Source organism: Pongo abelii, chromosome 1, assembly GCF_028885655.2.
Source record: "Pongo abelii isolate AG06213 chromosome 1, NHGRI_mPonAbe1-v2.0_pri, whole genome shotgun sequence".
NCBI lineage: Eukaryota > Metazoa > Chordata > Mammalia > Primates > Hominidae > Pongo > Pongo abelii.
The window spans coordinates 26,915,788-26,932,007 of NC_071985.2; the positions used below are offsets into that span (position 1 = coordinate 26,915,788).

Here is a 16,220-nt window from a genome sequence, read left to right on the forward strand (position 1 = left end):
AGACAGAGTCTCACTCTGTCGCCCAGGCTGGAGTGCAGTGGTGCAGTCTCGACTCACTGCAACCTCTGCCTCCTGGGTTTAAGCAATTCTCATGCCTCAGCCTCCCAAGCAGCTGGGACTACAGGCACACACCACCACGCCCAGCTAATTTTTGTATTTTCAGTAGAGATGGGGATTTGCCATGTTGGTCAGGCTGGTCTCAAACTCCTGGCCTCAGGTGATCCACCTGCCTCAGCCTCCCAAAGTGTTGCGATTACAGGCATAAGCCACTGCACCCAGTCGTAGGCAGTGATTCTTAATTGAGGTGTACTTATCAAAATCCCCTGGGTTTGGGATCTCTGTTTCCATAAAACTTTCCAGGTGATTCTGATGAGCACCCAGGGTCTAACGAACTTCCTTTCCCTTTTCTTCTAAAAACCTGCTTTTAGTTCAGATAGATGATAGAGGGATAGGAAACATCTTTCTGCTACTATATAAACATACAGCAATAATAATAACAGTTAGTAGTTTTTTTTAACCCTTACTATGTGCCACACACATTGCTGAGATCTTTATGTATATTATTTTGTTTAACCTTCAAAATTCTCACCTATGTAAATTATGTTATCACTCCCCATTTTACGGATGAGGAATCTGAAGCTTAGAGATATTGGGCAACTACCCAAAGGTCACACAACTAATGAAAAGATCAGTCTTTTGTAGTGGTGCAGCCTACACAGCGCATCAAACTCTTTTTTTTTTTGAGACAAAGTCTCGCTCTGTCACCCAGGCTGGAGTGTGCAGTGGCATGATCTTGGCTCACTGCAACCTCCACGTCCTGGGTTCAAGCATTTCTTGTGACTCAGCCTCCTGAGTAGCTGGGACTATAGGTGTGCAGCACCCTGCCTGGCTAATTTTTATATTTTTAGTAGAGATGGGTGTTTCACCATGTTGGCCAGGCTGGTCGTGAACTCCTGACCTCAAGTGATCTGCCTGCCTTGGCCTCCAAAGTGCTGGGATTACAGGTGTGAGCCACTGGGCCTGGTCCAAACTCCTTTTATAATAGAACATGAACTTCCACATCTAGGGCAAGTGGGTGATTGAAATATCTCTGAAGAAGCTTTTTGGTTGCTTGGAGGCAGGGTGGTTATTGATCTCTTAATGGGGAACTCAGTCCTAGTACTCAGGGATCCCTGATTCTAGGAGAAAAAGTATTCTGCAGAGTGGATATATGGATTCCTAAAACATAAGGTTTTATTTTTCATCTAGTCGACTTATGGCTTTGCAGGAAGATAGAAAAACCAAGAAATGGAAGAAGCAGGATCTTTGCCTGGGCAGCACCACGTCCTGTGCCTTCCCGGGGCTGATCAGCACCCATAGCAAGTTCATCATCTCCTTTGCTGAAGATGAAGCAGGTAACAAATGTACAGAGTTGTTTGATTTCTGCTTACTGGAACTCGGATAATCACAGGCATCAACTGAACATTTATTTTAAATAGTAATTATCACTTCTACTATGATCACTATCGTTTAGTCATCTTTTATAATGTACTGGATACTATTCTAAGCACTTCACATTTTTTACCTTATTTCATAATCATAACACCTCCATGATATAATTATTTTTTATTTTTTCTTCTTTTTTTTGAGACAGAGTCTTGCTCTCTGTCTGTGGCGCCATCTCGGCTTACTGCAACCTCCGCTTCCAGAGTCCAAGCAATTCTCCTGCCTCAGCCTCTCAAGTAGCTGGGACTACAGGCGCCCGCCACCATGCCCAGCTAATGTTTGTATTTTTAGTAGAGACGGGGTTTTGCCGTGTTGGCCAGGCTGGTCTCAAATTCCTGACCTCAGGTGATCTGCCCGCCTCAGTTTCTCAAAGTGCTGAGATTACAGGTGTGAGCCACCATGCCCGGACCCACGATGTAATTATAATGCTCATTTCACCAATGAAGAAATAGACTGAATATGCCAACCTACTCCTTCCTGACTGAACCACACAACTCACTGTGAGGGGAAGATCTATTCTGAACCACAGTTTTAGGAATGTGGAAAGGGCCAACAGTGGGCCAGACTAAATGGGCAGTGGGTGTTTATGCTGCCGGTGCTGTCTGGGAAAGGGACCTCTGGTGATCATCTCACTGGTTGGGCCAGGTTCTTTCCTGACCTTGCCAAGAGTTTCTGAGAAAAGGAGGATTTTATTTATTTATTTATTTATTTAGAAATCTGAGAAAAAAGGTAGACATCTAGGTAGGAGGTTGCTCAATAGACAGACTAGGCACGTGTTAAGGGCATCAGTGAAGCATGATGTGCATGTGTACACATGAGAGAGAGAAACACAGACAGCCTCAGCTCTAACACATTTCCAAACATTTTATCATCAGAAAACCGATTTTTAACTTCAGCTTTACGTAAGTTATGTTTCACTCTGAAAGATAAAGTTTTCAAATTTTAAATATTTTTTTTATGTGAGGACAGTGAACTTTTCAGTATTTGGCACGAGATATCATCATGTTTAAAGGCAGAGATAATAAAGTGATCTCTCAGGGTCCCTTCCACATCTAGATTTCTCTATAGGTGGAAAAAAAATAATTAAACAACAGAAAACAAAACAAATCAAAAAACACAAAAAAAGAAAAAAAGAAAAAATTTTAAAAAATGATTCTCTATAGGTGTAAACCAGAATCTCAAAGGATTCTGAAGTATTTGGTTTCTTTCCCCTCTGGGCCATGAGGTGGCTGCCTTGGGACCTTCACTTGAGTGGGATGTAAAGAGACCCAGTCAGCTCCCGGACCCTTTCCTCTCAGCTAGCTGATGAACAGATAGTTTGAGATGAATGTTTTATAGGAGCAGAGGAAACTTCGAGAATTTTGGAAACTTCAAGTATTTTAACAGGAAAAAGTCTATGTGAGTTCCAAATTGGAAGTCCAAACACATGAAAAAGGAGAGAAACCACAGGCTGGCAGGATGATGGCCAGTGGAAAGTGAGTGACGTGAAAGCTACAGGCGGTGGTGGAGCCTCTCCTTTGCTGGACACCCCCGTGTCCAGCACCACCCCAGAGATTGGAACCCCAGAGGCAGGCCTGCCCAGGGATCCTGGGCTGCCATCTTCTGTGGCTTGCTCCTCTTCAGGCGGCCACAGAGACCCTGGCTTTGGTGGCTTGGTTTGTTGTGCTTGTAGACTTCTCACAGTAGAAAACAGACAGTATAAAAAAAAAACAAAAAACCAGTCATGGTACATCTGGCAAACAAAACACAGTCCTTGGCTGAATTTCATGGGGTAGACTTGCCAAAGTGTTCCCAAGCCTTTGCCCAAGGGCGGCCCTGAGGCTAATGAGGCTGTTCTGAGGCAAATTATTTTTTTTTCCAGAGTTGCTTGCTCTTGTGTTTTTGCATAAACTGATTCATATTTTCTGCTCTTGCCATATTCTTTTCCTCTGAGAGGCATTTTTAGATCTGAGCCTTATTTCATTATTTTATTATCAGTCCACTGGCTTTAGGTAAGTCACTTTTTACTTGGAAATTGAGCTCTGCCTCACCTATGGCTGCAGTTCACACCCTGGGTCCTGAGAGTTGATAGCTGGTATGAATTGCTGCTGAGTGAATGGCTGGTGTGGAGCTGCCCATTGCTGAGGTTTAATTGATGGGATTTCTGAAAGTTAGTCACTGAAGGACATTCCCAAGAGGGCTGGTCAAATGAATTCTGTTTGCAGTAAATTTATATAGCATGCATTTTTGTTTTACATGGCATATTATAGTTTTTCTCCCCTAAGAAGTAAATTAAAAATATCAGTTGGATGCTACAGATGAAATTCATTTCTAGCATTGTTTTCTCCTAATAATACAATGGGAAGTCTATGGAATGTGGAAGACATGTAATTTACACAAACTGCAGTCCTGTATGGGCACGGTTTTCAATTTTCTTTTTAGACTTGGAAGGCCTTTGCGTGGTTTCGAGGGGCCCCTGCCTGTGTACACGTGGACCTTTCGTAGACACCACATTTATCTAATGGTAGAATCATTCTGGATGGTGCCTGGGGTTCCCATTCAGACAAAGCAAACTGACTCTAAAGGAGGGTGTGTCCTAGTTCATCAGATCTCTTACATGGGGAAGATTATAAATCTAGTTTGTCAGTACACAAATCGTAGTTTGTTAGGCAGCTGCTACCCTGTGTAGGGGCTATGCAAATACCATGAGGCTCACACTTAGCACAAGACAAATGCTGGTCTCTGGTCTCCACAAAAAGCAGTTGTTTAGAGCTGTTGTGTGGTGGCTCATGCCTGTAATCCTACTGCTTTGGGAGGCTGAGCTGGGAGGATTGCTTGAGTACAGGAGTTTGAGACCAGCCTGAGCAACATAGGGAGACCCCGTCTCTACAAAAAGTTTAAAAAATGATCCTGATGTGGTGGCATGCACCTGTAGTCCCAGCTACTCAAAAGACTGAGGTGGAAGGTTTGCTTGAGCCCAGGAGGTTGAGGCTACAGTGAGCTGTGATTGTGCAGCTACACTCCAGTCAGCAACAGAGCAAGACCTTGTCTAAAAATATATATATATATGTATATATATATATAAAAGTTGTTTAAATAATTCAGAGCTGTATAAAGCTTTAGGTTTTTCAGAACTGCAACTTAATAGACATTTTCTTTCATAAAATTGAGAAAGAGTTGTGTAAGGCACATAACAGCAAGTGAATTTAATTCAGTGTAATGGCACAAACATTGGGTCAGAGAGATGAGAAAGTAATAATAACTACGATTATCGAACACTTTCTTTTTTTTTTTTGAGACAGAGTCTCGCTCTGTTGCCTACTGCACTGGGAGTGTAGTGATGCGGTCTTGGCTCACTGCAACCTCTGCCTCCCAGATTCAAGTGATTCTCATGTCTCAGCCTCCCGCATAGCTGGGATTACAGGCGTGTGCCACCACGCCTGGATAATTTTTGTATTTTTAGTAGAGAGGGGGTTTTGCTGTGTTGGCCAGGCTCGTCTCGAACTCCTGACCTCTGGTGATCCACCTGCCTCAGCCTCCCAAAGTGCTGGGATTACAGGCATGAGCTACCACACCCGGGCTGGTTATCTAACACTTTCTAATTGAATACCTAACAATCACTTGAGGCATTGTGATCCCCATTTTACAAATGAATAAATATCTCGAGGGCTGTGCAGGTGAAGAGGTCTCCCAAGATAGCATGGAGAGGAACTGGTGTAATCAGAAATCAAACCAGACTTCTGGGACTCTCCACTGGGGCTCATGACCCCATAGCATAATGTCCCTCACAAATAACTAGAAAGCAATGCGGAATGAGGTAGTTACTGTGACAAAAGAACATTTCCCAGAGTTCCAACTGGGAGAAATGGGAAGGAGCAGGGGGCTCTTTCTAACAGTGTATTAGTCTGTTTTCCCACTGCTGATAAAGACATACCTGAGACTGGGTAATTTATAAAGAAAAAGAGGCTTAGTGGACTCACAGTTCCACATGGCTGGGAAGGCTTCACAATCATGGTGGAAGGTGAAAGGCACCTCTTACATGGTGGCAGACAAGAGAGAAAATGAGAGCCAAGAGAAAGGGATTTCCTCTTATAAAACTATATAAAACCGTCAGAGCTCATGAGACTTATTTACTACCAGAAGAACAGTATGAGGGAAGCTGCCCCCATGATTCAATTATCTCCCATTGGGTCACTCCCACAACACGTGGGAATTATGGGAGCTACAATTCAAGATGAGATTTGGGTGGGGACACAGCCAAACCATATCAGAGAGATACAGGAGAGACAGGAGAGAGTGGGTAGAGGTGATTTTTGTGGGGCATGGAAAAGATCAAGAGGAGAGGTGGAGAGTGGGGAGAGTCACCAGGAAGTAAGGAACTCAAGGGCAGAATGAAAGAGGAAAATGGGAGTGAGGCTGAAGGGAAACAAAAGGACTAAAGAAGGGGCAAAATAAAGTGATTGACAGATGGTTCTCAGCCTGCAGACTGTATATATCCAGGTGTTCACAGAGGAAAGAGGTGGGGAAGGAAATGGAGATTCACTGAGGTGAAGTTTCTGAGAGCAAGGAGGTGATAAGGGAGAAACCTGTTTGGTTTGATAAACAAACATACATGTGAAATTACCTCTGCTAGGCCATACACTGAGCTAGTCTTTGGGGCGTTCAAAGATGGACTTTCTCCTCAAGGAGCTCACAGCCCAGCAAAGCTGATGCCAGTTAGGTTTCTGGGATTCCGTTCTTAGGGCTCACTGCATTTTAGGGCCATAACCTATTTTTGACCATTTTCTGTGCATCCAACTCTGTGTCTCAGCCCTGCCTGATGTCCCATTATTGCCTGTCTATTTTTGTTGCCTTAGGGGAGCTGTATTTCCTGGCAACCTCTTACCCAAGTGCCTACGCACCACATGGATCTGTTTACAAGTTTGTTGACCCCTCAAGGTGAGATTTGATGTCATTGTCTTCTCAAATGCATTTTTCTCATTTCTTATCTCCATGGCAGGCCATAAAAACAGTCCTCACTGTCCCGAAGCAAACTCATGTTCTAGATGAAAAGCAGTTTGGACAAATAATGGCATAGGACAGTGCGTCTATAACAATTATGAAATACTTGAGAAACGGTCTCTTTCCAGTCGGACATGAAGACCTTGAGCTGTTCTAGGGTTAGTCTAGCTCTGTGGCTTTTCTTTTTTTTTTTTTTGAGATGGAGTTTCACTCTTGTTGCCCAGGCTGGAGTGCAATGGTGCCATCTTGGCTCACTGCAACCTCTGCCTCCCAGGTTCAAGCGATATTCCTGCCTCAGCCTCCCAAGTAGCTGAGATTACAGGCATGCACCAACATAGCTAGCTAATTTTGTATTTTTAGTAGAGATGGTGTTTCTCCATGTTGGTCAGGCTGGTCTCGAACTCCCGACCTCAGGTGATTCACCTGCCTCGGTCTCCCAAAGTGCTGGGATTACTGGTGTAAGCCACCATGCCTGGCCTTTTTTTTTTTTTTTTAATATGCTTCTGGAAGTGTCTGTCTGAGGTCATCTAACAACAGGTTACTCTGAGCGCCTGAGTAAGTACTGTTCCCCTGTCCCCTGGGCTTGGCGCAGATCTCCAGGTCTTTGGCAAATATGTTTAACTGGCAGGTTCCTCAGTAGCTCCACCTTTCCTGGAGTTTAGTGTTTATTCACTTGCTGGGCTCTATGCTGTTTCCTTCTGCTTCTTTGCCTATCTCTCTCAGAGGCTGACCAACCTCCACCAGCACAGGCAAAAGCCACAATACCACTTCCCACTTGAGAGGTTGTTGGGTCTGGGTCAGGTTATCTGCCCCGGGGAGGGTGATGCAGTGTATCCATCCTGAGGAGTCTGGGCAGTGCACTAGATTTTTTATTTATTATTATTTTTTTTTAGAGACACAGTCTTGCTCTGTTTCCCAGGCTGGACTGCAGTGACATGATCTCGGCTCACTGCAGCCTCTGCCTCCTGGGTTCAAGCTATTCATGTGCCTCAGCCTCCCAAGTCGCTGGGATTACAGGCATGCACCACCACACCCGGCTAATTTTTGTATTTTCAGCAGATACAGGGTTTTGCCATGTTGCCCAGGCTAGTCTTGAACTCCTGGGCTCAAGCGATCCACCTGCCTCGACCTCCCAAAGTGCTGGGATTACCGGTGTGTGCCACCACGCACCCTGCCCCAGTGCTCTAGATTTATCTAAAAATTCTTGCCAAAGCAAGACAATCTCCCCCTGAATTAGCTTACAGATAGACCTGCAGAAGAAAATTTTCCCCTGAGGCTTATGTTACCCGTATCTGGATTGGCATTCAGTAGACATGAGGCAAATAGGTCCAGCCACTGGTTAGGGCTGGGGGGCCAGCTCTAGTTCAGCTTGTATTTGGCCACAGGGCTCTCAGTTTGTGTGTTCTCGGAAGTTCCTGGAAGAGGCTCCGTCCCTGAGGCTGTGCCCTGGGTGATGTGTGGATGGTGGAGCGTGGATAGCCAAGGGGTGAATTTAATACTGGGCTGTTTCCACTGCTGGGTCTGCTTCTGTGCACTTCTCCTGGGCTTAAGGGATGGAGCAGACTCAGGGTCTTTAAAGTTCTTCTGATGGTTGACGATGCCTTGGTGGGGAGTTCTCTTTCCATTAACAGGCTTCCTATGTGAATCCATTTTTCTTTCCTTCGGCAGTTTTCTGATTTAGTTGGCAGGTAATTTCACTCCCCACTTTCACAAGAGCAGCTGTGAGAAGGCACACAGAAAGCGCCCATAAAGCGTTTTCACACTGAAGACATCCTTACTCATTCACCTTTTTTTTTAAGTTGACATTTATGGAGTTATTCCTGTGTCCCAGGCACTGTGCTAAGTGCCGTGCATGTGGGCTCTCATTTAATGCTGACAGAATTCCAACCAGGCAGGTTAACATCCTCACTCTATGGATAAAGAAACTGAAGGCTAGGTAAGTTAAATTACTTGCCCCAGGTACAGCTAAGAGGAGCCTGGAATAGGAACTCAGTTCTCTTTGTGGAGAGGTCATTTCAGCACTACTCCCTCTGTTCAGTTATAACTATATTGAATCATATAGACTTTTTAAAGCTTCTGTAAGTGGACCAGATTCTGCTCTGATTACTTATTCAGCTTGTCCTTGCATGAAATGCACCAATGCCAGCATTTTGAGGGCACCTGATTAATTGATGTATCCTTTTCCCCCTCCCATTTTTTCTTCCTACCCTTCCTTTAGGGGTAGCTAAATACAGTGGTTGAGAACATGGACTTGAGCCTGGGCTTGGAATCTTGGCTTTGCCATTATCTAACTATGTGGCCTTGGGCCTGTTTCTTAGCCTGTGCGAGCCTCAATTTCCCCTCTGTAAAATGAGTATAATAATAGTACTTACTTCACAGGGTTGTTAGGAAGACTCAATGAGTTAATATTTGCAAAGTATTTAGAATGGTGCCTAAGCACTACATAAGTGTTTTTTAAATAAATACAATTACCTTTTGTTTTTTCCCCACCTGGACTTGGGAGGATGGCAGTGAGAGATAGAGCTGGAGCAAGGCAGAGGCAGAGAAGGCAATGGGGACAGGCTGGGAAGTTCCAGCTCTGCTCTCTACAGTGGAAGTACTCTCTGTCCTCAGAGTCCCTTTTATTTCAGAAGATGCACACGGGGACAAGCAGTTTAAGAATGTGTGTGTTACTAGGCAGAGAAGCTGGCATTGCCTAAGAGCTGTGCCTTGAGTTCTTGAAGACATTTTCTTTAAAGGGAGTCACCAGCACCACCATCAGAAGCAGCAGCAGAATCATCCTCATCATCATTTTCATCATCCTCATCTGTGAGCTCTTGTTATGTGCTGGGCACTCTTCCAAGCAAGATGGGTAATATTAGTTTTTGCATTTTATAGATGTGGAGACTGAGACTTAGCAAGGTTTTTTTGCCCCTGGTTACCAGGATGTGAACCCGTTTTGACTGACACCATGCCCATACTCCTAACTCCCTCTCTGCACTGTCTCTCAAGGGCCTGAGGTGCCCTGTTCTGTCTGTGCCCTTTTACCTCTCCTTCTGAGCTCATAGCATATTTCCTATTACATCTACCCCATCCCCATGGATAAGTAAAGGCTGACCCCAATTCTTGCAAATATACGCCCTCTGGTGACCTTGATTTTCTGGTTGCATCTTCAGAGTCTTGCGTCCTCATGCTTTCTGTTTGTGTTTTTAGGCGAGCACCCCCAGGCAAGTGCAAATACAAGCCAGTGCCGGTGAGAACCAAGAGTAAGCGGATCCCATTCAGACCACTCGCCAGTGAGTCCATCTTTGAGTCTTAGGCTCAGGCCTTGGTGTGGAGGCTAAGGCAGTGCCCTCAGCCAGCAGGATATAATTCCCATGGTGGAGTCTTAGTTACCCCCTGAGGGAAACTAAGTCTATACATCTCCTCTGCATAACAGAGGAGTTTTGAGTGTGAGGATACCCATTTCTACTGTGACCGGTTTCCTCTAGTTATTCATTCATTCATTCATTCATTTGTTGATTCATTCATTTAATCATTCATGTATTCATTCATTTGGCATCATTCATTTCGTACTTACTTTGTGGCAGGAACTATGCTAATCCCTAGGGATACAGCAATGAACACTTAAAGCCTATGACATGTAGGAACTCAGAGTTAAATAGGAGTGGGGATGGGAAGTGCAGACAAATAAAGAAATAAATGTAGCACTAATGTTCTGGTATAGAAGGATGCTCAGGGCACTGAGAGGGCCCCCAGAACGAGTAATGTTTCCTTGGGGCAGGGTGGGGAGTCAGGAAAGACTTACAGAGGAATGATACTATCTTAAGGAAACTATTACAGAACCATGTATCACTGGAGTGACCCTTCTAAACAAGTCATGTATTTAGACCAAGGCCAGTTAGGGAATTAAAAAGTATTAATAAAAATAATTTATATTAAAGAACTCTGATGCAGTTATAGGTTTCTCTTATAGCTACTTTCTGGGACTTATTTTTTCACTAAATAAATACTGATTTCTCAGAGACGGTCTTGGACTTGCTAAAGGAGCAATCAGAGAAAGCTGCTAGAAAATCTTCCAGTGCAACCTTAGCTTCTGGCCCAGCCCAGGGTTTGTCTAAGAAAGGCTCCTCCAAGAAGCTGGCTTCTCCTACAAGCAGCAAGAATACATTGCGAGGGCCTGGTACAAAGAAGAAAGCCAGAGTGGGGCCCCATGTCCGCCAGGGCAAGAGGAGGAAGAGCCTGAGAAGCCACAGTGGCAGGATGAGGCCATCAGCAGAGCAGAGGAGAGCTGGCAGAAGTCGCCCTTGACCTATTGGTCAAGGTGGCCAACAGGGTGATGTGAGAGAGGAGAGCCACCTCATCAAATGAAAGTCACTGCTGAATAAAGACCTTAGAAGTCTGGGAAGCCAGGGTAGAGGTGGGGCCGGGCGGTTTTCCTCTCCCTGGGAAATCTTGCTATCTACTGAATAAACAAATGCACCTTCTCTGTATGCAGTGCTTCTGTAGGAGACCATATCCCAGATTGCTTGTGCACCTGGGTTATGGTGAGCACTAGTCCATGAGCCCGCTTGGAATCACACTGGATGTCTCCGTTTTGTCTTGTAAATGCCTACAACCTGAGGTAATAAATCAGCATTTGCTCAAACTGACACATATCCTTTGATATCCTGGGTGTTTGTTTGACATTAGGAAATCTAGCATGCTGTACCACTCTTGCATAAGAACAATACTTCACCTTCCTGCCTCACCCCAGGTCTAAAAGGAAGCCTGTGACAAGCTTACAAGGAAAGACCCTTTAAATGTGGTATCTCCTTTCCCCAGCTCAAAGCTCATGAAGTGAACAAGAGCAGGTTCAGTTCTGTACCTCCAGCACTTACTATCGTAATTGCCTGACAGGTTCTTCCTGTGTAGTGCACAGACAAAACCAATTCACTGAGACCACAGTATTGCAGTAGGGAAAGAGTTTAATTAACACAGAGCCTGCCAAGTAGAAGGATTGGAGTTATTACTCAAATCAGTCTCACAGAGAACTCAGAGGCTGGAGTTTTTATGGACAGTTTGGTGGGGGAGGGGCTAGGGAATGTGAGCTGCTGACTGGTTGAGGATGGAATCATAGGGGTGTGAGGAACAGTCCTTGTGCACTGAGTCTGCCTCTGGATCGGGGCCACAGGACCTGTTGAGTGTTGAATCACAAATCCGGATAGGGTTAGTTGGTTTCCAGAATGCAACCATCTGAAAAACATCTCCGAAGACCAATCTTAGGTGCTACAATGGTGATGTTATCTATAGGAGCAACTGGAGAAGTCATAAATCTTGTGAACTCTGACCACATGACTCCTGAGCAGTAAAGGATTATAGAAACTATGCTTACATTTTAGCAGAATTCAGGCCCTTCCCATTATCTAGTGGCCTTTCATCAGTTTTACAAAGCAGCTTCAGTCCCTGAGCAAGGAGGGAGTTTGTTTTAGGGAGGGACTATTATAATTCTTGCTTCAAAGTTAAACTATAAACTAAATTCCTCCCATGGTTAGCTTGGCCTCAGTCAGGAATGATTGAGGACAGCCAGCCCGTGAGGCTAGAGGCAAGAGGGAGTCAGCCATGCCAGGCTTCTCTCACTGTTATAATCTTTGCAAAGGAAGTTTCACTATTTGGCCTTATTATGCACATAGCATAATAAACTTAACTACATTTTATTTGAATACCTACTATGTGCCAAGCTTATACCTTATCTTGAAACCTCAAAGCCCTGCTCTTCTATATTGCCATATAACCTCCACTGAAGATGAGAAAAGTGAAACTTTATGAGGTTAAGTGTCTGGATCACAGTGGTGTGAGGGAACAGGGAACAGTTCAGCTGGACTAGAACCAATTCCCTCTTGCAATCTGCTGTGCACCTGCCTTCATGGAGGCCCTCAATGAAGGCTTGTGACTTTTGAACTATGTATTTGAGGAATGAAGAACTAAGGGAGGAAATGGTCCCTATTTTCATCAAGTTCTTCATATTATGCAAAACATCCAGAAGAGTGTAGACAATTTGGTTTAAAGAGAACAAAAGCGTAAAATACCAGGGTTGTTAACTTTTAAGGTCATATGATCACTGTTTTAGATACAATTGGGCATACTCTGGATAGATTTTTTTTTTTTAAAGACTTCCATAGAGGCAGGTTCCATCTTTTTGCTTTAGGTAACCTTACCTAACAGGAATCCATCAAACCTCTCTGATTCTTTTTCTCTTGTTCTGTCTTTATGGAAGATGCTAAACACCAGTCATCGTGTTCTGCAGATCATTTTTTTGATCATCTTTAAGTCTTCTTCCTTCACCTTTTTCATAGTTTTATTTTTCCTTGCCTACCTTTGTAGTGCTTATGAATACTCTCTAGAATCGAAATGAACTTCAGAGTCTAACCAACTTGATATTTCACACTTTTAGCTTCTTCTCCGATGAAGACAGCAACTTAAAGGTGGAGGGGATTAACCCACGGTTATTTTGTTGAAAGAGCTGAAAACCCGAGGCCAGTTTGAGGAGATTGGATCTAACCTCTGGACTAAATGTTTGAGCCACTCTGCTTTCTTTGCTCATATGGTCTTTCTTCAAATACATGTGGCAAAACTACAGTCTGGACTGGAAGTGTTTGAGCTGGGGGAAAGTGCTCAAAATTCATGTATCAACTTAAAGGACCGCACACACCAAATTCAAGGCATTTGAAACACTGGTTTTGCATTGGAGGGTAGTGCGTGGGTCTAGAACGGGAAACTGAATGGGACCTCTCAAAAGCTGGAAAGGGGGGCGAGAGGCAGAGTGTTTTTCTCTAGCAAGTGGCTTTATTTTCTGGAAGGATGCCTGGTGATGCCGGTGAGTCTTCCTGGAAGGGTCTAGGACTGTTAGAAAACAATCTCTAGGACGTAGAAAATCCAAAATGTATTCCTCTTCCTTACAGCCTAAGGTGTTGAAAAGTTCAGAAAGTTGAAAAATACACACATGCAGGTACTTGCTCTTTCTAGAGATCAGCTGGTGTCGGGGAAGGGAGAGGAATGATGACAACTGGCAATGACTGGAGGGAGATGGGATTAGAGCGCTTTAAAAACTTCTTTCTTACTACTTTGTTACTTGATGACCAACTAACTCAGAGTAAGTAGTCCTGGTACTAAGGTATTCAAGGATCCCAAATGGCTTTGCCAAAAGGCATTCAGTGTGTTAGTAAAGGGCTAATACTTTTGCGATAATGGGTATTTTTCTTGCATCAGTGGGTCCTATGTCCTCAAGGCACTGTGAACACTTCACCTCCACAGCATTGCTAGCAGTAGATATCCTGACCACAGAGGGCCAAAATAATTAACAAAATATGAGGGTGTTGAGTGTGTTTTCCTAGATCTAAAGTATTGCAAGCCAAAACAGAAAGTCTTACAGTTGCATCACTCTAAAAAGCGAACTCAGTTTAAGAAACACATTCCCTGTAGTGGTTCACACCTGTAATCTCTGCACTTTGGGAGGCCGTGGCGGGTGGATCACTTGAAGCCAGGCGTTCGAGACCAGCCTGGCCAACATGGCAAAATCCCGTCTACTAAAAATGCAAAAAATTAGCTGGGCGTGGTGGCGGGCACCTGTAATCCCAGCTATTTGGGAGGCTGAGGCAAGAGAATTGCTTGAACCTGGGAGGTGGAGGTTGCAGTGAGCTGAAATCACGCCACTGCACTCAACCCTGGGCGACAGAGGGAGACTCCCTTTCAAAAAAACAAAACAAAACAAAACAAAACAAAACCAACAACAACAAAGAAAAAGAAAAAAAAAAGGAAGTACATTCCCTTGCTTTGTAGAGCTTGTTGGGGAGATATTTAATTTCATCTCAACAAAGGCTGTGCTTACTGCTTGTCAGGCACAGTACTGACTCCGGGCAGACCCAGAGATGAGAGTTTCTCTGGCTATTACAGTTTACTTAGTGGGAGCCAGATTAAGAATTAACTTAAACGCAAGGTCAGAGGACTTTGGGTCCCTAACCTGCACCATCTAACAGAAAGATAAATGAGAGCTGCAGATGGGAGCCACAAATGTAACCTAAAATTTTCTAGTAAAAAATAGATACAGTTAATTGTAATTATACAATTATTTTTATAATTATTTTAATTATACTATATTTTATATAATCCAATATATCCAAAATATTATTTCAACATGGAATCAATTCAAAAATTACTAGTGAGATGGCTTACATCCTGTTTCGGTTCCAAGTCTTTTAAATCCCATGTGTATTTTACTCTTTCAGGACATCGCCATTTGGACTAACCACATTTCAAGCACCCAGCGGCCACACGCGGCTTGTGGCGTCCTTACACACAGTCCTTTTTCAAGCTGTGGCCCTCAGATCTGGGAAAAGAAATCCTGGGTTGGAAAAATTCATGTATTCAGAAAAAAGGCTCTTGGCACTTTCCTCTGGTGACTCTGTAGTCACGCGGCATTGAGGAATTCAGGGAAAACACGGAGAGTCAGAAAGGCTGCAAACACTGGCTTCCCAAGCAACCCGGGACTATTTTTGGGAGTAGCCTCGGAAGGGGCAGGACCTTGGAGCCAGGCCGGGCTGTGGGGCCTGGGCTGCCACGTGTCAGCCACAGAAACAGCTAGCGTTCGGGCCACGCTGGCCGCGCTCTCGGCCCCGGCAGGGCGTGGAGAAGCGCAGCCGCCAGCCTCCGGGGAGGCGATGGCGAGCGGTGCCACAGCGCCGCCCGCCGACCACGCGCCGTAACTGCAGGCGCAGCGCCGCCGCGGCCCGTCCTGTTAGCCAGCAGCCGAGTTGACGGCCGAGGCCGCCGCCTCCACCTGGTTTTAATTGAGGGGATGGTGCCCGTGTGCAGGGCGTTGAATACGAGCCCATGGAGCCTCCATTTCCGGTACTCCGGCCTGCAGGTCCAGGTAATACTGGGACTGCCAGGCCAGTATCCCCCTTCTCCTGCCCTTGCCTGCTTCTTGTTGGGGGACTAGGATTTTCTCTTCTGGGTCACTTCTAAAGCACGTTAAGGATGGTCATCATTTGCATTTCAGGAGGACTAATGTTTAACTCTGCTAGGAGTAACATTTTCGGAAGTCACTCTGTTCTGTATTTAAATGCTATGGATTAAAATAAAAGTAAGTCAACAGGAGGCCCCAGCGAGGATCGAACTCGCGACCCCTGGTTTACAAGACCAGTGCTCTAACCACTGAGCTATGGAGCCCACGCGAGATCTTGCCTCCAGGAATTCACAGATCTTACCAACAACATTGGTTTATCTGGCGGTCCGTGAGAATTTGACCCCATGTATATATTATCAATGGTAGTTATAAAGGCTATGAAATGCCAAAGAAAAATGCTTACAACATGATGATAAGTGGAAAACACTGAAACCTCAAATCATATGTTTGTGATTACAGTACACTAAATCATACCTAACTTATGCATACAGACAAGGGCTGGGAGGGAAAGTGCAAAAATGAAATGGTGTTCTGGTCATATTTTCAGTGGTATGTTTACTCTCAATAAATCGTTCGATCTTGCTTCCTTGATAAATTGTATCAAGTTTGGTACTTTCAGGGAAGTGGGAAGTTATGGGGGTGTCTTTGTCCTCATAAACTAAGCTACTGATTTTGGATGAATTAATTGCTTCAACACATATTTACTGAGTACTCAAATAATGCTAGATGAAGCAGAGTGAACAAGCAAAGCTCTGCCTCTGCTTTGTTTTTTCTTTTCTTTTTTCTTTCTTTCTTCCTTTTTTTTTTTTAGACAGAGTCTCGCACTGTTGCC

The 16,220-nt window shown here is 44.4% G+C and overlaps 1 protein-coding gene, 1 long non-coding RNA gene and 1 other non-coding gene across 3 annotated transcripts in view; 1 reads left to right on the forward strand and 2 right to left on the reverse strand.

The window, feature by feature from the left end:
* The window catches only part of HHIPL2 (HHIP like 2), a 25,812-nt gene extending 14,716 nt beyond the window's left edge, over positions 1-11,096 (forward strand). Inside the window, exons 6-9 of the mRNA XM_024257683.2 lie at positions 1,249-1,394; positions 6,321-6,402; positions 9,658-9,740; positions 10,469-11,096. Of these exons, the coding sequence (XP_024113451.1) occupies positions 1,249-1,394; positions 6,321-6,402; positions 9,658-9,740; positions 10,469-10,755 (598 nt within the window). The 3' untranslated portion in view covers positions 10,756-11,096. The remainder of the gene's footprint in view (positions 1-1,248; positions 1,395-6,320; positions 6,403-9,657; positions 9,741-10,468) is intronic.
* A 299-nt stretch (positions 11,097-11,395) lies between these two features.
* On the reverse strand, positions 11,396-15,157 carry LOC129047865 (uncharacterized). The gene is made up of 3 exons (XR_008509716.1): positions 15,004-15,157; positions 14,656-14,809; positions 11,396-11,620 (listed from the first exon to the last, which is right to left on the reverse strand). It is a non-coding gene; the product is annotated as an uncharacterized LOC129047865 (long non-coding RNA).
* A 421-nt stretch (positions 15,158-15,578) lies between these two features.
* Positions 15,579-15,651, reverse strand: TRNAT-UGU (transfer RNA threonine (anticodon UGU)). Its single transcript has one exon. It is a non-coding gene; the product is annotated as a tRNA-Thr (tRNA).
* Between the last annotated feature and the right edge of the window lie 569 nt (positions 15,652-16,220).